The sequence below is a fragment of the Papio anubis genome, chromosome 16, assembly GCF_008728515.1.
Source record: "Papio anubis isolate 15944 chromosome 16, Panubis1.0, whole genome shotgun sequence".
In the NCBI taxonomy this organism is placed as follows: Eukaryota; Metazoa; Chordata; class Mammalia; order Primates; family Cercopithecidae; genus Papio; species Papio anubis.
This window is the reverse complement of record NC_044991.1, coordinates 33,011,726-33,037,106: the sequence shown is the minus strand read 5'-3', so window position 1 is coordinate 33,037,106 and position 25,381 is coordinate 33,011,726. Positions and strand designations below refer to the sequence as shown.

The window sequence follows — 25,381 nt, the reverse complement described above, 5'->3', positions numbered from 1 at the left end:
TTGAACCTGGGAAGTGGAGGTTGCAATGAGACGAGATTGCGCCACTGCACTCCAGCTTGGGCAACAGTGAGACTTCGTCTCAAAAAATAATAATAATAGAAATACATTTTAATTTGCCCATGCCTCCAATGTCCTATAAAATAAATTCTTTTAAAGATTTACTTATTGGCTTAAAAATCAATACTACATACAAAACTCACATACTATTGCTTCATGAGCAACTACAGAATTCTCACCTAGATGTTTCCTTAATCAGCCACTGATTAAACACAATCCTTTTATTCCTTCTGTAAAATCTCATTCATTTTGCAAATTTTCTTGAGCATTATACTATAATTAACTTGAATCAGGTTTTCCATATTACTTACACCTTTATGATTTATTTCCAGGAGAGGTTTTCACATGACTGGGAAAACCTTTCATCACCTCCTTCCCTTCATCGATCATGCTAGTCTTTCCTGCCCATGAAACACAGTGAAGTACCCGTGCACCTAAGGAAAGCGGCATCCAACGAGGTGGTGGGTTTGAGTTGGGTCTGGGCACCAACCTCACATGTGGATAGAGCTCTTGAGGGTGTGGGACAAGTCCACATTCCATTAGCTCCATTCTTTTTTTCCCAGGGCTTCACTACTCCTTATTGGCCACCATCTCCTCCATGTTGCAAATAGGATTCTCTCCTTTCTTGGCACACTATGGTAGGGTCTCAAACTCAGGAAACCCAAATCCCTTAAAAAATTGCCTACCAGAAATTGAGGGTGACAAATACACTAACAGGAAGAAGTGGCTCTCCTATGAACTGACTTCCTTATACAACTCCATCAAAAAAGGATGTGGTTACCTACAAATGCTACAGTGAGAAGAATTGGAAACCCTGTTAAAAATACTCTGTATGGCCATGCAGGCTCCTGGGAGTAAATTCCGCAAGTGTCCATCTGTCTCCATGTTTTGTGTTTCCATTGTGTGCATGGGTTTGTTTGTGTAAATGTGTTGACAGAAGTGAGTACGGATGGAGATAGATGGATCTATTTGTGTATGTGCGTGTGTGTGTGTATAGCTCTATGCACACTTATGCATACATGTGTCTTTATGGATTTATAACTCACCTTTTACTGATAGGTGACACCAGGGCTGCTCCTTTACATTCACTGCTGTGTGGGCTAGAGGATGATAAAAGAATATAGTCAGCTAGGAGACACGATTCTAAATTCACTTTTTTGGAAAAATTAGCTTTTATTACTCTAGACAGAAACCAATTAATTTCTGTCAGGAAATCTGAGTCCCATAAAAAAACTGCATACTAGGAACTAAGGGTGACAAATACACTAACAGGAGGAAGCAACTCTCCTATGACCTGCTCCTCTTTATACAACTCCACCAAAGAAGGATGCAAAGTTACTAGCAAATGCTACAATGAGAAGAATTGGAAACTCCATTAAAAAAAAAAAAATCTATATGCCCAGACAGGCTCCTAAGTTCCACAAATGTCCATCTGTCTCTTTTCTCCTTGTTCTAAGTTTCCACCATGTGCATGGATTAATTTGTGTACATGTGTTGAAGAGAAGTGTGGATGGATGGATGGAAGGATGGATGGATGGATGGATGGATATATTTGCTCATGTGCCTGTGTGTGTGTATAGTTCTATGCACACTTATGCTGATGGGTGTCTTTATTTAACCATTTACTACTCACATATCATTCGTAAGTGTCTCCTCGGTTGCTCCTTTAAATTCATTTGTCTGTGGACTAGTGGATGATAAAAGAACACAGTCAGATAGGAGGCATAGTTCTGAATTTATATTTTGGAAAAATTACCTTTCATTACTCTAGACAGAAACCAATTAATTTCTGACTATTCATGTGTATAGCACTATTGGAACATGGAATGTCTTTTTTCTTTATTAGAAATGAGGATTTATATGACAACAACCAAAATCATAGCCTGGGGAAAATAGTAATGCTTCGCAACTTAAGTCAACCCCTTTATTATGACCTCAGTCCCAGTGTGTGACAGACTTTTTTGTAGGTAGTCAGCCCTCTTATTCCATTCAATGTTCTGCTTCAAAGGCCGTCCATTAGCTCCTTACCTTCACCCAGCATGATGGTTTCTCTAGTCCCACAAAAAGGGTCAGGTAATTAGAGGTCTGACACAGGAGCGCAATCCAAATAGGATGGTGATTTGAGGTTTGGAGCTCCAGCCTCCGTGGTGGCAGAGTTCTGGAGGGTGGAGAACACCTCCAAGGCTCTTAGCTCTGTTGCTTTCTGCTGAGGGGTTCGCAGTGCCCTGAGCACTCCTACCTCCTCCTTGCTCCAAACAGGATTCTCTCTTCCCTTGGCCCACTCTGGTATGTCTCATACACAGAAAATCAGAGTTTCCAAGGCATTTGACTGCTACTAACAAATGGTGAAAAGACAATAACAGACAGAAGCCTCTCTCTATAATCTGTTTCTTTTTTCCTAAACAACTGTAAAAATGTGGAAGTTGTGTATATATGATACAGTGAGATGATAAAGAAACTGTGTCAAAGACATTCTCTATTATTGTGAGCACTTCTGACAGTGAGTCCCACTAATCTCAGTCTCTTTCTCTGTCACTATTGTGTGTGTGTGTGTACTTTTTTTTGTGTGTGACAAAGTTTTGCTCCTGCTGCCCAGAGTGGAATGCAGTGGCATGGTCTCAGCTCACTGGAACGTGCACCTTCCCATGTCAAGCGATTCTCCTGCCTCAGCCTCCCGAGCAGCTGGGATTAGAGGCGCCTGCCACCACAGCTGGCTAGTTGTTGAAATTTTAGTAGAGACAAGGTTTCACTATGTTTGCCAGCCTGGTCTTGAACTCCTGACCTCAGGGTATCTGCCTGCCTTGGCCTCCCAAAGTGCTCAGATTATAGGTGTGAACCACTGCACCTGGCCATGTGTACATCTTTTATAACTCACTGGTCATTGGGGCTTCTCTCAATGGTGACTCCCTCCAGGGCATTCGAATTGGGACTGTAGAGGACAAATATGGTCAGAGTCAGACACAATGCATAATTCTAATGTTTTGCAACAGATAGCCAGTTATTCTATGCGTTATTCCTCAGTTACACTGTAATTATTCACATGTATGTACATCACTAAATTGACCTGGGATGGCATTTGCTTTTTATTAGAAATGAGGTTTTATATGCCAACAGTGAGTATCTTAGGCTGTGAACATAGCGATGCATCCAGATTAAGTAAGGGCATCTACACCTCAATGTGTAACAGCATTTTTGGAGAGCATTTAATTCCAGTTCAAATTAAGTTTGTAAGTTCCCCTTCTTATAATCCCATCTGCGTTTCTCATTCCCTATCACTTCCAATCACCTCCTCACCTTTCACCCATTCTAATAGTCTTTGCTGACCAAGAGTTGTGGCCAAGTAGGTACAGGCCTCAAGCAAGGGCTCCATCCCATGTGAGGGTGGGTATGGGCCAAGGCAGTCAGCCTCACATAACGGCAGAGCTCAGGAGGGTGTGAAATAATTCCAGGGTTTTTAGCTCTGTTCTTTTTCTTTGCAGGGATTTCTCTGAGTTTTGTCCACTCCTTGCTCCAAGCAGGACTCACTTTTCCCTTCGTCCACTCTACTAATACAGTCTCATTCTCACAAAAAGGAAATGTGACAAACACTAACATAAAAACCTCCCTCTATGAATTCCTTCCCATTTTCCTATCTCGATCCAAAAAAACAAAAGAATATTCCATACAAAGCTCATTCTGAGAGGACTCTAGAAATAGTTTCCAGGGAACTCCTTGTTCCCATGGATGCTTGTGACAGTCAATAGCCCAACTCAATCTCTCTTGTGTGTATGAATGCATGTATGTATGTGTTTGTTTATGCAGAGATACATGTATAACTGTATTTGTTTATATCACATGTTGCACTGGCCAGCCTACTAGAAGATACTCCCAATTCACACCTAGGGCAGTACCAAATAACTTAAAATGTACATACTAAGACAACATGTAACTTCCCAAACTTAACGTTTTCAGTTCAAAATAGTTCCAATTGCTTTTGTTTTTGTTTTGTTTTGTTTTGTTGTTGTTGTTATTTGTTTTTTGCGACAGAGTCTTGCTCTGTCACCCAAGCCAGAGTACGGTGCCACGATCTTGGCTCACTGCAACCTCTGCCTCCCAGGCTCAAGCAATTCTCCTGCCTCAGCCTCCCGAGTAGCGGGGACTACTGGTGCCACCACCATGCCAGGCTAATTTTGTATTTTTAATAGAGATGGGCTTTCACCAAGTTGGCCAGACTGGACTTGAACTCCTGATCTCATTATCCACCCGCCCTGGCCTCCCAAAGTGCTGGGACTACAGGCCTGAGCCACCACGCCCGACCTACCAACTACTTTCAACCTGTAAACTGCCTTACCCTTACAGAAGTCATGTGTGTATTTGGTTCTTTGGAATCTGCCATGCCATTTACCCTACACATCATACTTTATATGATTGCAGCACATACTTTACACCTATCTGAGACTCACTGACTCAAGAGTTCACCAAAACTCGCTACCACTGGAGCTGGCCAATGCACGACAACCATTTGTGGGTGAATTTCTTTTAAATTCAACTCCACTGTGTAGGCATTCCTCCCTCTAATCCCATCTATGGCCCACTGCCTGGATCTCTCTGTCACCTCTTTCCTTTCACCCATCGTGCTAGTCTTTCCTGTCCAGGAGACACAGGCAAGTAGCTGTGGGCCTAAGGAAGGGCTGCATCCAATGAGGTGCTATGCTTGCGTTTGTGTTGTAGCACCAACCTCATATGTTGACAGAGCTCTGGAGTGTGAGGGACAAGTCCATGCTCCATTGGCTCCATTCTTTTCTTCCCAGGGCTTCACTGCTCCTTGTCAGCTGCTATCTCCTCCATGTTGCAAACAGGATTTTCTCCTCCCTTCTGTCAATCTCACAGGCTCTCAAACTCAGGAAATCTGAGTCCTTTAAGAAGCTGCTTACTAGGAACTAAGGGTGACAAATACACTAACAGGAAGCAGCAGCTCTCCTGTGACCTGCTCCTTTCTATATGACTCCATTAGAAAAGGATGCAATGTTACCTACAAAGGCTATGACGAGAAGAATTCGAAACCCTGTTAAAAACCACTCTCTATGGCCATATAGGCTTCTCAGAATAAACTCCACAAATGTCTGTCCACCTGTCTCCTTGTTGTATGTTTCCATTGTGTGCATGGGTTGCTAGTGGATGTGTGCTGAGAGAAGTGTGTATGGATGGACGCATGGATGGATGGATGGATATATTTGTTTATGTGCCTGTGTGTGTGAAAACTTCTATGCTCACTTATAATTAGATAAATAAAGACATACGTATGCATAACTCACCTTTCATGGATACGTGCCTCCGAGTTCGTGCCTGATAATTCATTTGTGGGTGGACTGGAGGATGATAAAAGAACACAGACAGGAGACACAACTCGAAATTCACTTTTCTGATAAAACTCGCTTTCATTACTCTGCCCATAAACCACTTAAGTTCTGACTATTCATGTGTATAGCACTATTTGGTTCTGAAATGTCATTTTTTATTAGAAAGGAGGATTTATACGATGGCAACCAACATCTTAGGCTGTGGAAAATAGTAATGCTTCCAGATTTAAATAAACCTCTTTGTTATGACCTCAGTCCCAATGCATGGCAGCCTTTGTGGTGACAGTTATTTCAAACTAAACTTTTGTGTGGAGGTAGTCGGCCCTCTTATTCCACTAAATATGCTGCCTCAAAGGCTCCCCATTACTTCTTTACTTGATCGTCTGTCTTGGTCCACAAGTAGGGTAAAGTAACTGCAGGTCTGAGTCAGGGACACAATCCAATGTGATGGTGTTTGGGGTTTGGAGTATCACCCTGTATTGTGGCAGAGTTCTGCAGGGTCAAAAATATTTCTAGGGTTGTTAGCTTTTTTCTCTTCTTCGGAGGTCTTCACTACTCTCTGTCCCCTGCTATCCTTTTCTGTTTCCAAAGAGGATTCTCTGCTGTCCTCAGCCATCATAGTGAGGTCTCACATATAGGCAGTCTGAAAATTATTTTTGATTGTTACTCAGAGTATCAAACAGACTAGTAAGAAAAATCATCCTTCTTATTATGTGGTCATCTTTTATCTAAATTCATTCAAGAAGCCATAAAGGCACCTTCGTATCCTATAGTGAGATCATGTAGACACGTGTAAAAGTTTTTTGGTTTTCCATTAATGCCCTTGAATCTTCCCTAATCTCAACCTTTATATTTCTCTGCAGTACCTGTGGGTGCACCCTTGGTTTAATATGAATCCATATAGGTTTATATAAATGGTATATAATTGTTTCCTCCGATGCTCATATATCCTTATATCTATATTGATTGATTTCTGTCTCACAGTTCACTGATAGCAACATTCCAGGGTAGTGATTTGAATTTAGACTTGGCAGTGCTACAGAATTTAAACATATATATACATATAGGACTATATACATATATATATATATATGGTTAGTCCAACACCAATATGACATCTTAGACTTCACTTTCTGGTTTGAATTACTCACAAGTGATGTTTAGTTGCTACAGTTGAATGAAGCACAAAGTAAGCATTTGGTGGTTTACTTTAATTCAAATTCAGCTGCAGTTTCTATGTACAAATCCCTTTGACTTCATCTCATTTCCTGATACTAAAATCCCTTCATCAGTGCCTTGTTTTCACCATCATCGGTGTCTTCTCTGCTCTCACACAGGGTCAAGAAACTGCTCCGTACCATGTGATGATGGGTGTGGGCTTGTAGTGTTAGCCTCACATGGTGGTAGAGCTCTGGGTGTGAGGAACCCTGCCAGGCCATTAGCTCTGTTTTTTTCCCTAACGACTCCACTGCTCCCTGCCCACTGCTACTTGCTCATTGCTCTTCATAGGATTTTCTTCCCTTGGCCCACTCTAGTATGTCTCATACACAGGAAATCTGACTTTCCTAAGTATGTGCCTGCTACCAAGGGTGACAAGACAATAACAAGAAGTTTCGGCCGGGCGCGGTGGCTCAAGCCTGTAATCCCAGCACTTTGGGAGGCCGAGACGGGCGGATCACGAGGTCAGGAGATCGAGACCATTCTGGCTAAACCGGTGAAACCCCGACTCTACTAAAAAAAATACAAAAAACTAGCCGGGCGAGGTGGCGGGCGCCTGTATTCCCAGCTACTTGGGAGGCTGAGGCAGGAGAATGGCGTAAACCCGGGAGGCGGAGCTTGCAGTGAGCTGAGATCCGGCCACTGCAGTCCAGCCTGGGCGACAGAGCGAGACTCCGCCTCAAAAAAAAGTTTCCCTTTTTTGACCTGTTCCTTTTTATCCAATTTAATCAAAAAGTTGGATAAGGGACCTACAGGGCCTATAGTGAGGTGATTTATAAACAGTGTGAAAGACATTCTGTATGGCCTTGGATGATCCTGAGAGTAAAGCACATAATCTTCATCTTTCTCTCTGTTGTTTCTCTCTCTCTTTCTCTCTCTCTCCCTGTTTCTCTCTTTCTCTCCCTGTGTTTGTGTGTCTAGACAACCAGAAGTATGCATACATATTTCTTTACATATGTATTTCTTTACATATTTGTGTATATATATTTTATAATTCACATTTCATTGGTGGTTGTATCATAGGTTATTGATGTCAATTCATCTGTATGCAGGCTAAAGGAATATAAAAGTAGATAGTTGGACACACATGTAATTCTAAACTTACCTTTTGGATCAAACAGCCACAGTTACTCTATAATGTACTATCTGGTTGATGTTTAAATATTCACGTGTATTCACTAATTCGAACTAGATGTATCTTTTTTCTTTTTTTTTTTGGCAGAGTCTCACTCTCACTGAGGCTGGAGTGCAGTGGTGTGATCTTGGCTCACTGCAACCTCTGCCTCCCATGTTCAAGCAATTCTCCTGCCTCAGCCTCCTGAGTAGTTGGGATTACAGGCATGCACCACCATGCCTGTCTAATTTTTGTATTTTTAGTAGACACAGAGTTTTGCCACATTGGTCAGGCTGGTCTCAAATTCCTGGCCTCAAGTGATCTAGCTGTCTTGGCCTCCCAAAGCGCTGGGATTACAGATATGAGCCACCATGCCTGGTCAGTGGCATTTATTTCTAATGTAACTGCAGTCTGTAAGGAAACATGCCTCTTACCCCATCTAAATTTTTGATTCCTAAGTCCCTCTGTCACTTCCTTACTTTCACCCATCATGGCTGTCTTTCCTGCCCAGAAGATATGACCATGTAGCTGTAGGCTTGAGTCAGGAACTCCCCACAAAATACTGTGGGTTTGGGTTTGGTTTGGGGCACCAGCTTCACATGGTGGTAGAACTCTAGAGGGTGAGGAACCCATTAAGGTTTCATGAACTCTGTTCTTTTTGATGAGTGCTTCACTCCTCCCTGTCACCTGTTACCTCCCCATTGCTCCAAATAGGATTCTCTCTCCCTTTGGCCCACTCTAGCAGTAGTAGAGTCTCATAAATAGGAAACTTCAAAGATTCCTAAGGGATTGAATACTAATAACTTAGAGTGACAAATATACTAAGAGGAAGAAGCATCCCTTTCATGACTTCTTCCTCTTTCATCCAATTTGGTCTGAAAAAAAAATAGAAAGTTATCTATAGACCCTACAGTGAGAAGATTTCGACATAGTGTCAAAGATACTCTGTATTTCCAAGGACATGCCTGACAGTGAATTTTACAAATATCAACTTCTCTTTCATTGTTTTATGTTTCTGTGTGTGTATGTGTATGTATGCGTGTATGTTGATAGAAGTATGTATTTATGTGTATATATGTGTATATACACTTACATGTATATAAATCTTTGTTTTTAACTCACATATCATGGGTGGCTCTATCATAGGTTACTACCATCAACTCAACTGGCTGTGGGCTGAGGAATTATAAAAGCATATTATTCAGATACAAACATAATTTGGACTTACACTTTTGGTCAAATAGCTGCAGTTACTCTAGACAAGAGTCTACCTGCCAAGGAATGCCAAAGATTGCCAGCAACCAGCAAAAGCTAGCAAAGAGGTATCAAACAGATTCTTCTTTATAGCTCTCATAAAAAGCCAACCCTACTGACAACCTCAATTTCAGATTTCTAGTCTCTAGGACTGTGAGATGATTAATTTTTGTTTAAGACACTTGGTTCGTGATACTTTGTTAAAGCAGCCCTAGAAACGAATATAGCCCAACCTGGCAGAGTCTCATACATAGGCAATCCAACAGGTTTCTAAAAGTTTTGGCTACTAGTCAACTCAGCTAGGAAGAAGTAGACTTTTTGTGATCTATTTATCTTGTATCCAACTAGACCCAAAAAGAAAAGGATGTTACATACAGAAGTTGAAACTACCAGTACTTTAGAAACAGTGTCCAAGAAACTCTATATTTAACATTTGTTAGCTTACTGAAGACCTAACTTTTTAGAAAGAATTTTAGAATCAGTGTCCAGAAAACTATTTTCCCATGAATAATTCTGAGACTGAATTTCACAAACCTGAATTCCTCCCATCTCCAATATATATTATGACATCACCTTTCATTGTTGACTCCAGCACAGATTTCTGATGTCAATTCATTGGGATCAGTGCAAAGGATTGAAAGGTAAGTAGTAAGAAACAATGTAAATGCATACACTACTTTTTTTTGGTTCAAATTGGCTATGATTGTGCTACAAATCACAATGTGTTGTCCCTAAAAATTATCATGTAAATCTGTTACTTGGCACCTGGTACTTCATTTTTCTCTAGAAAAAGGTCTTTATGTGTTGGTAATAAAAATTGTTTAGGACTCTTTAAAAAGTTTAATGAAACAAGATTTAAATACAATTCTTTCTTACTGAATCTGGTCATCGTGTATGACAGCAAATTTAACTTAAATTTGCTTCAAATTCATGTTCCATTTGTAGGCACACGTTGTTCTTGCCCATTTTGATTTCCTAATTATCAAGTCCTTCCACCACCTTCATGCTCTTCATGAGTCACAGATATCTTTGCTTCCCCTCAAATAGGATCAAGTGACTAAACCTGAGGCAGGGGCTCCATCCAATGTGATGATGGCTTTGAGTTTGGGGTACCAGCTCTGAAGGGTGAGGGACAGATACAGGGTCTCTTAGCTCCTTTCTTTCTGCTGAGGGCTCCTCTGCTGCCTGTCCGATGCTACCACCTTCTTTCTCCAAGTAGGATTCTCTCCTCTCTTGGATTACTCTTGAGAGAGTCTCATACATGGGCATTCTGATAGTTTCCTAAGGGTTTTGGCTGCTAATTACTAAGGGTCACAAACAATCTTTGAGTACCAAGTGTCCCTCTTCTGACCTCATCTTATGTTTTCCACTCTGGTTCAAAAACAATGTTACCTAACGATGCTTAAAGTCTCTTATAGAAAGCTGTTATTGCCATTGATAATCCCAGTATTTTTCACCAGTTAGATCAGTCAACTCACCCATTGTGGTCATAGCTGTCAGAGCATACAGTAGGATCTGTTAATGAATCCATAATTCTATCAAAGAGTAAAAAGCACATACAAAAAATAAAGTCAGATATTCTGGAAGGCAATCAGGATGTTAATCTCGACAGTATTTCAGGACATGAAAAATAAAATCAGAGGAATTTTAACAAGAACTAAAGAAACAATTTCAGGGTACAGTACTAATACTTCTGTGTGTGTGTGTGTGTGTGTGTGTGAGTGAGTGAGAGAGAGAGAGAGAGAGAGAGAGAGAGAGAGAGAGAGAGAGGACAGAGAAAAAAGAAAGAAAATGTAAGAATAATGAATGTTTCGATATCAATGGCTAGTTCCTGGTCATCCTTGGTAGGAAATAAACAAGTAGGTTAAGTCAAGCACAGCCTAAATTATGTTTAAGATATTTGGTGAACTTAAAGTAGATTATATGTTTAGAAAAATTTTGTTTTCTATTTGTCTGTATTCACTTTTTTTAAGTTATATGGCTATATTTTACAAAATCAAGACTTCCTAGCACCGAAACCCCTAGCTTGGCTAATTTAATCTCTCTACAACTTCATTTCCTCATCTGCAAGTTAAGACACATGCAAAATACACTCCACATCTGTCGGCTTCATAAAACCATGCTGAATATTCAGCATTTTGCAAATATTGGTTTTTAGACAACCTGCTCTCTACACCATTTATTATGCCATAAAAGTCAGTATGTGGCAATATAAACTGATACATACTTTAGTTTCAAATACACAAACATTCTCATCAAAGTAACACACTCCCCAGACTCAAGAATTAATGCTCTTTGCCACAATTTTCTAACTTTTCAAATGTTTAAATAAGTTTAAGAAACTGATCGCACACATTTTTTTGCTGCTGATAAAAACTAGGATTCTCTAAGAATGTGCTGAGGTTTCACTAGCAATGTTTCAGGTGTTAATTGAGATGGGACCACTGAAGCCCTTTTGGTGGCCATCTCTGTGGAGGCTTCCTGAGCTGAACTCCAGCTCTATTCCTTGAACAGAGCTTCCACCATTAGGGCAACCAGCCGCCCCTGTAGGAAAGATTAAAGTGACCAGTGTATGCATACTATTACACTGCCTAAAATGTCATATTTTTAAGGATATTAACAGGCATAGAATGAGGCTTTTTTATTTTTTAAATGTTTTCTATTTCTATTATTTTTCTATCTAATTATTTTTCTATTTCTATTTCCATTTGCTGGGTCACAGACAGCAGCAAATTCTATAGTTTCGGGGTTATACCAGTTCATCTGCAGTAGGAGTAGAAATATCAAAGCTCTCAGTCTACACCTTGTGCTCCAGAGATATGGCCCAAGCAGATCTTCGGATGTGAACCAGGGCAACCCAAGGCAGAGCTGGATTTCTGGGAGTTTCTCCCTGTAAGCCCTGGACCTGCTTACCTGTAGGCCAGACTGCTTCCGGCGCCACGGCCGCTCAGAAGAGGCTGGGGTCAGTTCAGCTGCTAGAATAACACAAGTCTCAGGTCTTGTGTCTTCCGTACAACATTCTCTAAGAGGGAGAAATTTAATCAAGATCCTGTTAGCAGTTTTCTCTTCTGTTGCCTTTCAGGATTATGGCTTTTCCTTTTTTCATTTTCTAGTTCCCAAAATCAAGCTCATTAAATCAAATCTTTACCCAATTCCTGGCAAGTAACAAGGTTACTGCTATTTGGCCCTATGCCCACTGGTTGTCCCCCAGTACCCTGAGGATAAGGGGACTCTGTAAGGTCCCTGGGAGGGGAAAGGAATGTCAATTAGTGTTCCCCCCCAGCTGGATGTAAGCAAAGTTTCCTGTCTATGGGCCCCAGAGACCACCATCTAGTTCCCGCACCAAAACTTTACATGATTTTAATTCTGATGAGGATGAGAGGACAACATGAGCCAACAGAGAGGGCAGAGGATGGGGTGGGACTCCCTTGCTCAGAGACCCTCACCTCTAAGTCTTTACCTCATATTGAGAATAAGTTAGTTCTGTAATAAGAACTCTATATCCATGGCAACCCCAAACCGAATCCTGGTGCTCTTGTGATTCTTGTAGAGTGGGGCATAGAACGAACTTGGCCCAAGACTGCAGAGACTTAAAAACATGCTGCTCTGCCATACATACAGATACTCATTAAAGACAAGGGAGAAGGGCATGGGGTGGGGTAGAATGTACCAAAACCAAAGACCACAGGATAATAACCTCAGAGCAGAGACTATCTCTCCAGTTATTTTTTCTTTTGTATGTAATGGAGGGGATTCTTCTTATTTACTCTGATGAAGAAGTTACATCAAGTGTTCAGCTTCCTTTGCAGGTTAGAGAGAATAACCAGAGGGCTCAGTTATTGTATCTGAATAACTGTGTTTTGTCTAGTGTTTTCTAGACAATATTAAATTTCACTAAAATAGACAAGGTTGATAGGACTTGGGGGGATACTTCATTGACTCAAGCTATCATTTCATAGGATTGTGAGAAAACAAAGAGTTGTACATTTAAAACACACTCATATTCTAGCTAGAAGAGAGGATTTTGAATGTTCTTACATCAAAGAAATGGTAAATGTTTAAGGCAATGGATATGCTAATTACCCTGATTTGATCATTATGCAATGTAAAATGTACTGAAACATCACATTGTACCTCATAAATATGTACAATTTATTATGTATCAATTAAAATTTTGAGTATAAGAAAAAATAAACTTCAATTGTAAGAAAACAACCCAACTTTTAAAAAATGGGCAAAATATGTGAACAGATACGCCACTAATAAAGATTTGCAACTGGCAAATAAGCAAATGAAAAAATGGTCATCATCACTAGCTATTAGAGAAATGCAGATTAAAACTACAACAAGAAACCACCAGATACCTATTAGAATATCTAAAATTAGAAAGATGGCGTGTTGACAAAGAGAGAGAGAAACTGAAACTCTCATACAATGCCGGGAATGTAAAGTGCTAGATCCACTTTGGAAAACAGTTTGGCAGTTTCTCAAGAAGTTAATTAGGTCTTTCAGTTCCCATTCCAACATGTAGAAAACTTGGAAGTCATCACTCCCATCTTCACAACAGAAAAAAAAGATAAACTGAAAATCAACAACTTTTCTTAGATCTGCCTGAAACTAGAGGTCACAGGGCAAACCACTTCTTCAGAAACTAGAGAGATGGGTGAATATAGAAAATCACAGTTTACCTGAGACCAGAAGCCACAGAGCCAGTAATTGGTAGGAACACTTAAAATGGTAATCAATAAATTACTGGTGGCTGAGTGTGGACTAGCTTGAGAGTTAAAAACTTGTTGGTGTCCCGCCTTGGGGGCCCCTTATACTTTCATGAATTTTACTTCCAGAAACCCCACCAGGTTCTCATGATGAAGGCTGAAGAAAATTTCCTCAGGCCCTTTACACAAGGAAAAGGGAAAAGCAACCGTTTCAAAATATACCCTAATTGGGGGATAGAGAGAGTGAGTGGGTATAACAACCATTTTGAAATATGCCCAGAGCATTCCATTCTCTGTGTGAAAGACCTGCTCTAAAGAAAAACTGCTTCATCAGAGCCTTGTCTGACATAGGGGAAAAGCAGTAAAACAACTCTAAACCCCTCTAGCTTTCCTGTTCCACATAAAAGGAGAGGAAAAAAAAAAGAAATCATTACTAATTCAATATCATAAAAATGTACACCTATGTTTTTGTCTAAGAGCATAGTTTGGGATCTCTCATTTAGATATTTCTTCCACTTGAGGTTAATTTTTCTGTATGATGTGAGAAAGCTCTAACTTCATTCATTTGTATGTGGATATCCAGTTGTTACAGCACCACTTGCTGAAGAGACTGTACTTTTCCACTGAATGGTCTTGGTACCCTTGTGGAGAATCAATTGACCTTAAATGTATGGATTTACTTCTGGACTCTCAATTCAATTCCATTGATGTACATATCTATCCTGATTCTAGTACTACACAATTTTAACCACTATAGCTTTATAGTAAGGTTTGAAATAATAAAGTGTAGACTCTGCAACTTCATTGTTCTTCTTCAAGATTGTTTTGGTTACTCAGAGTCCCTTGTATTTTCAAATGAATTTCTGATCAGCAAGTCAATTTCTGCAAAAAGAGAAGCTAGGATCTTGATAGGAACTGACTCGAATATGTAGATCAATTTGTGGGGTACTGTCATCTTAATAGTAATGTCTTCCATTCAATAAATACAGAATGTGTATCCATATATTTAGGTCTCAATCACTTTCAATAATGTTGTGTAGTCTTACATTTCTTTTGTTTCAGTCTTATTTTTAACGCTATTGTAAATAAAACTACTTTCTTAATTTCATTTTGAGCCTACTCATTGCTAGTGTTTCTCATTATAACTGATTTTTTGCACATTGATCTTTTATCTTTTGTGAACTCAATTGTTGCTCCAGCAGGTTTGTTGTTATTGTTGTAGGTTCCTTAGATTTTCCATATACAACATTATTTATCTGCAAAAAATAGAGTTTGACGTTTTCCATTCCAATCTAGATGCATTTTATTTCTTTTTTGTGGTTGGTTTTGTTTAGTTTTTGTCTAATTATCCTGGCTAGAATCTCCAGTACAATGTTGAATAGAAAAAGCAAGCAGGTATCCTTGTCTTGTTCCTCATTTTAGGAGAAAAGATTTAAGACTTTCACCACTAACTTTAATGTTAGCTGTTGGTTTTTCATAATCTTTACTAGATTATCTAAAGGTTTAGGTTTTTTGTCATTGTTGTTGTTTACCTAACCTAAGTTATTTACCACATTTTTGAGTTCTTTTCTTTTTTTTTCTTGATCAGGCTAGCTAAGCTATCAATTTTGTTGATCTTTTCAAATAACTTTTGGTTTTGTTTATTTTCTCTATTGTTTTCCTGCTTGCTATTTTATTTATTTTCACTCTACATTTATTATATCCTTGCTTTACTTGCTTTGGTTTCAGTTTGCTCTTCTTTTTCTAGTTTATTTAAGTGAAAGTTAAATTATTGATTGAGATCTTTCTTCCATTCTAATATAAGAATTCACACCTATAAATTTCCCTTTAAGCATGGCATTAGCTGCATTCCATAAGTTTTGAGATGTGGAATTTTTGTTTTCATTCATCTCAAAATATGTTCTGATTTCTCTTGGATTTCTTCTATGACCAATTGATTATTTAAGTTGATTATTTAAGTTGATTATTTAAGATACATCCATGCATTCCCCTAGGAAGGGGGCTAAATCCAGGGAGCCACATGGCATCATTCTGTGGGCCCCACTCCCACAGCACGTCACAAGTTAAGGCCCATTGGCTTGGAATTCCAGCTGGCCAGCAGCAGCAGGCTAGAAACATCCAGAGATGGACCGAGTTCCCGGAGGGAGGGGCAGCCGCTATATCTGTGGTTTGAGTTGGCCACTCTAACCTGCTGGCACCAGGGACCAGGAGGAGTTCCCCATAACATAGCACAGCTGCTGTGCCTGATTGTGGCCAGTCTGCATCTTTAAGTGAGACCGCAATCCATCCCTCCTCACTGGACAGGACCTCCCCATCAGAATTTTAGCAAATCCAGCCAGAGTTCTATGGACAGAACTCTGATTTGTCCCTGGGATGAAGTCCCCAGGGAGAGGGATAGCTGCTATCTCCCCAGTTCAGCCGACCTAGCCTTTCCAACCTGATGGCTCTAGAGACTCCTGGGCGTCAACACAGCACACCTGTTCTGCCAAGGGGCAGCCAGACTGCTTCTTTAAGCAGTCCCTGATCCTGTTCCTCCTGACTGGGCGAGACCTCCCAACAGGGGTCTCCAGACACCTCCTACAGAAGCATTCCAGGTGGCATCAAGTTGGTACCCCCTTGGACTCGTGCTTCCAGAGGAAGGATCAGGCTACCATCTTTGCCATTTTGCAGCCTTCACTGGTGATACCTCCAGGTGCAGAAGAGACTGAGGCGACTAGGGTCTAGAGTGGACCCACAGAAAACCACAGCAGCCCTAGAAAAGAGTGGTCTGACTGTTAAAAGCAAACAGAAAGCAACAACAATAATATCAACAAAAAAGTACCCAAAAAACCCCGTTCAAAGATCAGCAATGTCAAAGATCAAAGGTAGATAAGGCCACAAAGATGAGAAAGCATCAACACAAAAATGCTGAAAACTCAAAAAGGCAGAATGCCTCTTCTCCTCTGAACGACAACACCACCTCCCTAGCAAGGGCACAGAACTGGCCGGAGGCTGAGATGGCTGAATTGACAAAAGTAGGCTTTAGAAGGTGGGTAATAACAAACTTCACTGAGCTAAAGGAGCACATTCTAACTTAAAGCAAGGAAGCTAAGAATCATAAAAAAATACAGGAGCTGATAACCAGAATATTCAGTTTAGAGAGGAACATAACTGACCTGATGGAGCTGAAAAACACAACATAAGAACTTCACAATGCTACCACAAGTATCATGAGCAGGAAAGGCCAAGTGGAGGAAAGAATCTCAGAGCTTGAAAACTATCTGTCTGATATAAAAGACAGGAAGAGAAGAATAGAGAAAAAAGAACAAAAAAGAATGAACAAAACCTTCAAGAAATATGGGATTATGTAAAAAGACTGAATCTAAGACTGATAAGGATACATTGATCCACCGCGATCAAGATGGCTTCATCCCTGGGATACAAGGCTTCTTCAACATAGGCAAATCTATAAATGTAATTCATCACATAAACAGAACTAAACACAGAAACAGTGTGATTATCTCAAAAGATGCAGAAAAGGACTTCAATAAAATTCAACATCCCTTCATGTTAAAAACTCTCAATAAACTAGCTATTGAAGGATCATACATCAAAATAATAAGAGCCATACATGACAAACCCACAGCCAATATCTACTGAATGGGCAAAAGCTGGAAGCATTCTCCTTGAAAACAGGCACAAGACAAGGATGGCCTCTCTCACCACTCCTATTCAACATAGTATTGAAATTTCTGGCCAGGGCAATCGGGCAAGAGAAAGAAATAAAGGAATTTAAATAGGAAGAGAGGAAGTCAAGTTATCTTTTCCTGCAGATGACATGATCCTGTGTCTGTAAAACCCCATCATCTCAGTCCAAAAGCTTCTTAAGCTGATAAACCACTTCAGCAAAGTCTCAGGATACAAAATCAATGTGCAAAAGTCACTAGCAGTCCTATACACCAACAACAGGCAAGCAGAGAGCCAAATCATGAATGAACTTCATTCACAATTGCTACAAAGAGAATAAAATACCTAGGAATACAGCTAACAGGAGAAATGAAGGACCTCTTCAAGGAGGACTACAAACCACTGCTCAGAGAAATCAGAGAGGACACAAACAAATGGAGAAACATTCCATGGTCATGGATAGGAGGAATTAATTCATGAAAATGGCCATACTGCCAAAAGTAATTTGTAAAATAATTAATTGCTATTCCCATTAAACTACCATTGACATTTTTCAAGGAATTAGAAGAAGCTATTTTAAAATTCTTATGGAACTAAGAAGGAGCCCAAATAGTCAAAACAATTCTAAGCAAAAAGAACAAAGCTGGAAGCATCACACTACCCAGCTTCAAACTATACTGTAAGGCTACAGTAACCAAAACAGCACAGTACTGTACAAAAACAGACACATAGACCAATGGAACATAATAGAGAACTCAGAAATAAGACCATTCACATACAACCATCTGATGACAAACCTGACAAACAGAAACAATGGGGAAAGGATCCCTTATTTAATAAATCGTGTTGGGAAAACTGGCTAGCCATATGCAGGAAACTGAAACTGTACATCTTCCTTACACTTTATACAAAAATTAACTCAAGGTGGATTAAAGACTTAAACATAAGACCTAAAATCATAAAAACCCTAGAAGAAAACCTAGGCAATATCATTTAGGACATAGGCATGGGCAAAGACTTCATGACTAAAATGCCAAAAGCAATGGTAACAAAAGCCAAAATTGACAAATGGGATCTAATTAAACTAAAGAGCTTCTGCACAGCAGAAGAAACTGTCATCAGAGTGAACAGGCAACATACAGAATGGGAGAAAATTTTTTCAATCTATCCATCTGACAAAGGGCTAATATCCAGAATCTACAAAGAACTTAAACAAATTTACAAGAAAAAAAAAAAACTGTCAAAAAAGTGGGCAAAGGAAACAAAGAGACATTTCTCAAAAGAAGACATTTATGAAGCCAACAAACATATGAAAAAAAAAACTCATTATCACTGTTCATTAGAGAAATGCAAATCAAAATTACAATGAGATACCACCTCACACCGGTTAGAATGATGATTATTAAAAAGTCAGGAAACAACAGATGCTGGAAAGGATGTGGAAAATAGGAACGCTTTTACACTGTTAGTGGGAGTTTAAATTAGTTAAAAAATTGTGGAAGACAGTGTGGCAATTCCTAAAGGATCTAAAACCAGAAATACCATTTGATCCAGCAATCCCATTACTGGGTATATACCCAAAGGATTATAAATCAATCTTCTACAAAGATAAATGCAAACATATGTTTATTTCAGTACTGTTCACAATAGCAAAGACTTGGAACCCACCCAAATGCCCATCAATAATAGACTGGATAAAGAAAATGTGACAAACATACACCATGGAATACATATGCAGCCATAAAAAAGGATAAGTTTATGTCCTTTTCAGGGACATGGATGAAGCTGGAAACCATCATGCTCAGCAAACTAACCCAAGAAAAGGAAACCAGGCCAGGCACCGTGGCTCATGCCTGTAATCCCAGAACTTTGAGAGGCTGAAGTGGGCAGATCGCCTGAGGTTGGGAGTTTGAGACTAGCCTGACCAACATTGAGAAACCCCATCTCTACTAAAAACACAAAAAAATAGCCAGGCGTGGTGGCACATGCCTGTAATCTCAGCTACTTGGGAGGCTGAGGCAGGAGGATAGCTTGAACCCAGTAGGCAGAGGTTGCAATGAGCTGAGATTGTGCCACTGCACCCCAGCCTGGGCAACAAGAGTGAAACTCCATCATGAAAAGAAAAAAGAAGACGAAGAAGAAGAAAGAAAAGAAAACCAAAAACCACATGTTCTCACTCATAAGTGGGAGTTGAACAATGGGAACACATGGACACAAGGAGGGGAACATCACATATCGGGGCCTGTCTGGGGGTAGAGGGCTGGGGGAGGAATAGCATTAGGAGAAATACCTAATGTAGATTATGGGTTCATGGGTGCAGCAAACCACCATGGTGTGTCTATACCTGTGTAACAAACCTGCATGCCCTGCCCATGTATCCCAGAACTTAAAGTATAACAAAACAAACTTTACATAAATGCATAAAGTCTAGTATAGTTAATACATTATAATGAAATGTCAACTATAATCCAAGCTCAAAGAGAACATCACAAGATTAAGAAGGCCTTTCCACAAATCTCTAAATTTGTGTCCTCATAAGATTATATATCTATTCCTTTATAAATAATTTCCTTATTTTAGCTATGATTTAGTGATAGTAAGATGGTAATTATGGGGAGAAAATTCTATCACTCCATTGAGAAAATCCTGCCTCATTTCACCACACACCTGAGTCTTAAGCAGTCACTTCTTTTTTTTTTTTTTTTTTTGAGACAGAGTCTCACTTTGTCAGCCAGGCTGCAGGCTGCAGTGCAGTGGTGAAATCTGGCTCATTGCAAGCTCCATCTCTCAGGTTTATGCCATTCTCCTGCCTCAGCCTCCTGAGTAGCTGGGACTATAGGCGCCTGCCACCACGCCGGGCTAATTTTTTGTACTTTTAGTAGAGATGGGGTTTCACTGTGTTAGCCAGCATGGTCTCCATCTCCTGACCTCATGATCTGCCCGCCTCGACCTCCCAAAGTGCTGGGATTACAGGCATGAGCCATTGTGCCCGACCAAAGCAGTCACTTCTAATGCAGCTGAATAATAGATACTCACCCAGCTGAGTCTATGAATTAAATCCATGTATGTGAGATAAGGCCCCCAAGAAGTGCTAATAAGCTGGGAATGCCATCAGCTCATCTTCTTTCAGGCCTATATTTGTCATTGTCATTGTCACTTACAGAAGCAGGACAGCCCTGGCATTGAGATTGTTGGAAACAGAGCGTATCAAAGGGAAAACTGAACTCCCCTAATTTTTGAAAAACAGCAGATTGGAAACAGATGGGTTCCAGCGTTTTCCATGTGTGAGGTCATTGTCCCAGGTAACCTTGCCCAGGACCACATTTCTTGTCAGCATAACAGAAGTCAAACAATATTTCCACCTTCCAAGAGAATAGAACGTAATGTCAGATTTTCTCATGAGTTCCCCCAAGTTCAAGAAAGTTTCATGGCCTTCATTTCTTTCTTCTTCAGTGGCCTCAGGGTCACCTAGAAATAGGTGACCAACAAAGCTACTTTGTTGGAATTTGGAAGATACATCACGCTCCAAAATTACTTAAAAGATGTGCTTTTTCTCCCTGGGAACACAGCCCCAAGTCAAGGCATCTGGCATGAGAAGCAGAATGTAGGTTGCTTTTCACCTCTCATATAGCAGGCCTGATACATTTATCAAGGGCAGAAGAAAACACCTTCATTGCAGGCAGCGCTGATGACTGAGATGCACACTGTCCTTCTTTATATATCTTATTTTGACATAAATTTCCAGGAACTTGTGTTTGCCATCCCATTCCTTTTTCTCCTCTACTGTCTCTAGTCATGGGGATATTTTATTTCACAAACTAGAACACCCACTTCTTGACAACAAATTTTTTGCTTTGTGACACCCACCAACCAAACCCGAAATATAACTTTAACCTTAATCGTGATTATAACTGCCACATTTATGATTCTTTTAATAAAAAAAAAAACACTTGATGCTATAAGGGTTGCTTTTCTTCCCATAAACCTATATATCTTAGCACAGAGCACAAGCTCAGTCTGTTTGGGTTTGGCGTGGTGTGTTCTCATGCATTGTCTTTGATTCTATAACAAACAAGTGTTCCAACCGGCCTCATTTAGGACACCCTCACGCTCAGACTTCTACTTTCTGTCAATACAATTCTGCCTGAACTCTGACTGGATCCATTCTGTCATTAACTGCCATAACTACAACCTCAATACTCAGTCTTCGTTGTTTCTTAGCTGTTTATTTGTTCATTTAATTGCCTTATTTGAAGTTTCTCTATTTCTTCTTTTCAAAAGTTCCTTGGCCAGTGCTCACAGAAAAAAAATAAAACCGTCAACTAAGAATCCTACACCTATCAAAGCTATGTATCAAAAATTGAGGATTGCTCGAGCTCAGGAGTTCAAGACAGACCTGGACAACATAATGAGACCTCATCTCTGCTAAAAATAAAAAAATATGTATTAGCCAGGTGTGGTGGTGTACACCTGTAATCTCTCAGCTACTTGGGAAGCTGAGGTGAGAGAATGACTTGAGCTCAGGAGATCTAGGCTACAGTGAGCTATGATTGTGCCACTGAACTCCAGCCTGAGTGACAGTGAGGTACTATCGCAAACAGACAAACAAAACACCACCACCACCACCAACAAAGAACCTTCGGGAATCTAACAAAAATGTAGTTTTGGTCAATTCTTCCTATTTTAAATTCCTGATGTTTCCTTACATTCTAATGCAAAGGGAAATGAAAGCACTGGTGAGACCTATGCTGGAGGGGCTACCCTAGGCTCACCATATGTTACCTCTGGGTGACCCCTTCAAAATCTCCAGAGACATCTGGGGTGAGGAATAAGCCAATGTCAGCGTCTCAGAAAAGGTTTTCACTTTAGGCCTTCCTGAAGCAGGAGCCTAAGAGCATTGGGATCTAGCTGGAGCATATTGTGCTCTCTTAAGCATTTCCCAGCAAGTGACCTGGATACAGGGCTGTCTCTAGGATGTGGGTGATTGGTTAGCAGAGTTCTAAGTTCTGTTGGGGTCTGTCATCAAAGAAGTAAGTTCACTTTTTCAAAGTTTCATCCTCTAGGCTCCTTGCTTTCTTCCATAAAACCCATTCAAAGGCCCTGCTGGGCTACTGGCTGCTCACTCTGCCTGCATGTCAACTCTTTGCCTGTGCACAATTATGCAAGCACAGCCCTCCTCAGTTCCTTGAAAATATCCGAATGAAGCCAGGGCCTCAGGTGTGAGGTCATAGATCTGAGTAAGAACCTACTTTTTCTTATTAGTTCTGTGACACTAGAAAAGTTAGTGTGGGTTTGGGGGCCTTTCAACCTGTGCAGTGGGTAGCATGCCAGCATCTCCTTCCTAGGGAATTCATCACGTGTGTATGAGATAAAACTTGTAAAACTCATGGTATGGCATCCTATGTAGATAAATGAACACACTTAGAGATAAAAGAACTATAAGAAGGAATGGGAGGTAGCATAGAATACAACTCAAACAGGCCTGTGTCCAGCAGTGTGATATTGGCAAGTCGCTTCCCCTCTCAGCCTCAGTTTTCATGCTGCGCCAGTAAGAGTTTGAGATACAATGAAAAGCAGATGTTGTCATCCTCTGACATTACTCCTGTCAGTGCCTTCTCATTATATTCAGAATCAGACCCATGTCCTTCATTGTGACCCATGTGGTGGGCAGACTACAGGAAGGCTCACCACCACACTAAGCGGTCTGTGGCTCCCTTCTAACAGAATACAATACACGTGATGGGATAACACTTCTGTCTTCGACCAGGCTGTTGTAGCAAAGATAGACTGAACCACTTAACAACAGAATGTTCTTTCTCACAGTTTTGGAGGACAGAAGTTGAAGATCAGAACGTCAGCATGATTGAGGTCTGGTGAGAACTCGCTCTTCTGAGCTTCAGACTGTAGACTTTACATTGTATTTTTACCTGACAGATAGTGGAGGTGGGAGCTCTCTGCATTTTTTTTTTTTTTTTTGTATAGAGAGCCAGTAATCTTGTTCCTGAGGGTTTCACCTGCAGGACCTAATTACCTCCCACTTCCTAGTTCTGTTACCCTGGGGGCTAGGATTTCAACATACACCATGGTTGGTGGGGAAATGTTCAGTCTATTGTGACTCTCATTATGTCCTTATCAAAAAAGCTGTCCTTTTCTCCTGTTGACTTTCTTCTGTGTTTCCTCCCTCAATCTCTCTCGATTTCTCTTATCTCTTCTACTTACTCTGTTCAGTGTTTTCTCCCTCCTTTTCTGCCAATGTTTGTCTCTTTCTCTGTCAATGTGTATTTCTCTCCCCGTCTTTCTACTGCGTTCCTCATGTTCAGAAAGCAAGCTCCAGTGTTATAAGCTGCCTATTCAGCAGCTCACACAACAGAGAAAGAGGGAATGCCCAGGCCCCGGGAGACCCTCAGTCTACACTGAATCCGGCCAATACCCACATGAGTGTGCTTGGAAGCCAATCCTCCCGCAACCCAGCTTCAGCTGAGAACAGCCCCAGTCTCATGGAGCCCCATGTGCAGGAAACCAGCGCAGCTGTGTCCAGATTCCGGCCCACATAAGTTGTGAAACAGCGAGCATTTGTTGTTAAAGGTGCTAAGTTTGGGAACAATGTTGTCAGAGAGAAGCAGATCACTAACTTCTTCCAGGCCCCAGAGTCCTCCTTCCCTCTCCTTTTCTCTTCCCCAGGCTCCCTCTGGCCCCACCTACCTCTTTATCACATCCTCTGCCAAAGTCACTTCTGCCTGCGTGTCTCTGCACCAGGAGTGGCAGCTCCCTGACACGTTATTCCCAGACTTGTGCAGGGCTGGCCCTCTGTTGTCATCCTGGTCATGGCACAAATGTTACCTCAGTGAGGCATTTGGGTCCCTCGAATGCTATGGCCCCCCGCCCTCCCTCGCAACATCCTACTTTAATTATAGCATTTACTCTTTTACATGTACTTGCTTTAGTGTTTTTGTCTGTATGTCCTCAGACTGTGGGCTCTTTGAGTGGGAGAAAGGGCCACTCAATCATCTCTCAGCACCACATGCTGGGCTCACCAGGGCAATTGGCACAGGTTTACTTCTGTGGCAGTGTTGCTGAGTGAATAAATGAGGAATTGTCTAATCTCCTTGTCTGCTTCTGATCACCTCATAATGACCTATATATTTCTTTTAAGAAAAACAATAATTATAGTTGATAGTAAAATACAAATGGCAAAATAATAATTTCTGAAGTTTCCTGTTGAGTATTTGTGGCAGTTTTTATTATATAAATATCCCCAAGAAGATTTTACATTTTATAGCTTTTACATATTTTGATTTTTAATAAAAAACTGTTTTAACTCTGAGTTGTAACAATAAACTTTATAGTCTTATCTCCAAATTCTTCTATAGTTTAATAATTTTATTCTAATTTTCATGAATGATTTTGATCCCAACATTTATTTTGGAAAGAGAAATGCTACAAGCTTCCTAGCAGGCCAGGCCAGTCACAGTTTGTCATCCAGGATCTTATGTTCCAATTAACAGGTGTACAAGTCGGTATGTCAAGTAACCCTGGGCCATATGTGTCCTAAATAATTCTAAATTATTTGATGAATAATTTTCTTGTTTAGTTTTTTAAAATCGTTAATTATAACTTGTTCATGTACAACTCTGAACTCATGCGCTAGATTTAAATTCTGCAGTTGCTTACAAATCTGGCTCATAGTAAAGGTGGATCTTTAGATGAAACAATCAATTTGGGAAGTATGACAGTTGGGAAAATAATTTCAGAACAAAAAGCAAGAGGGAGAAGTCAACGGTGGAGCAAAAGAAGAGGGATCAGAGTCATAAGGGGCAGGAGGGAGAGCTGCACGCCAGGAGCCAACCGAAGGACAAGGAGGGGAAGGATTTACTAAAAAATGGGTCTAGTTTTTGTTGCTTCTGATTGTAAATTTTTTCATCTTTAGCCACAGCGTATTTTAGTGGAGCAATGGTTAATTCAGAATTATATGTAGAGTCTTGTGCCTACCAACTAAAAATACTGCCCATTGGACCTGA

At 40.4% G+C, this 25,381-nt stretch overlaps 1 protein-coding gene across 2 annotated transcripts; it reads right to left on the bottom strand.

Moving 5' to 3' along the window:
- Nucleotides 1–357: 357 nt before the first annotated feature.
- On the bottom strand, nucleotides 358–24,551 carry LOC101003532 (phosphatidylinositol 3,4,5-trisphosphate 3-phosphatase TPTE2-like). Of its 2 annotated transcripts, none has more exons than XM_031656499.1 (8): nucleotides 22,146–24,551; nucleotides 11,896–12,004; nucleotides 10,461–10,517; nucleotides 5,352–5,405; nucleotides 2,933–2,986; nucleotides 1,691–1,744; nucleotides 1,104–1,157; nucleotides 358–491 (listed from the first exon to the last, which is right to left on the bottom strand). In XM_031656499.1, exons 3-8 carry the CDS (start codon nucleotides 10,511–10,513, stop codon nucleotides 449–451), a joined length of 312 nt encoding a protein of 103 aa, XP_031512359.1. In that variant the 5' UTR covers nucleotides 10,514–10,517; nucleotides 11,896–12,004; nucleotides 22,146–24,551; the 3' UTR covers nucleotides 358–448. The 2 variants fall into 2 exon arrangements, with proteins under 2 accessions (XP_031512359.1, XP_031512360.1); XM_031656500.1 differs by lacking the exon at nucleotides 22,146–24,551 and adding an exon at nucleotides 12,337–13,061.
- Nucleotides 24,552–25,381: the final 830 nt, after the last annotated feature.

Coding starts and splice junctions, on each gene's coding strand:
- LOC101003532 (XM_031656499.1), bottom strand. CDS start 10,513: ATGGATTCATTAACAGATCCTACTGTATGCTCTGACAGCTATGACCAC. Junction 1,745..2,932: donor GAGAGAAGCCCCAATGACCA/GTGAGTTATAAA, acceptor ATCATCCACTAG/TCCACAGACAAATGAATTTA. Junction 1,158..1,690: donor GAGACACTTACGAATGATAT/GTGAGTAGTAAA, acceptor ATCATCCTCTAG/CCCACACAGCAGTGAATGTA.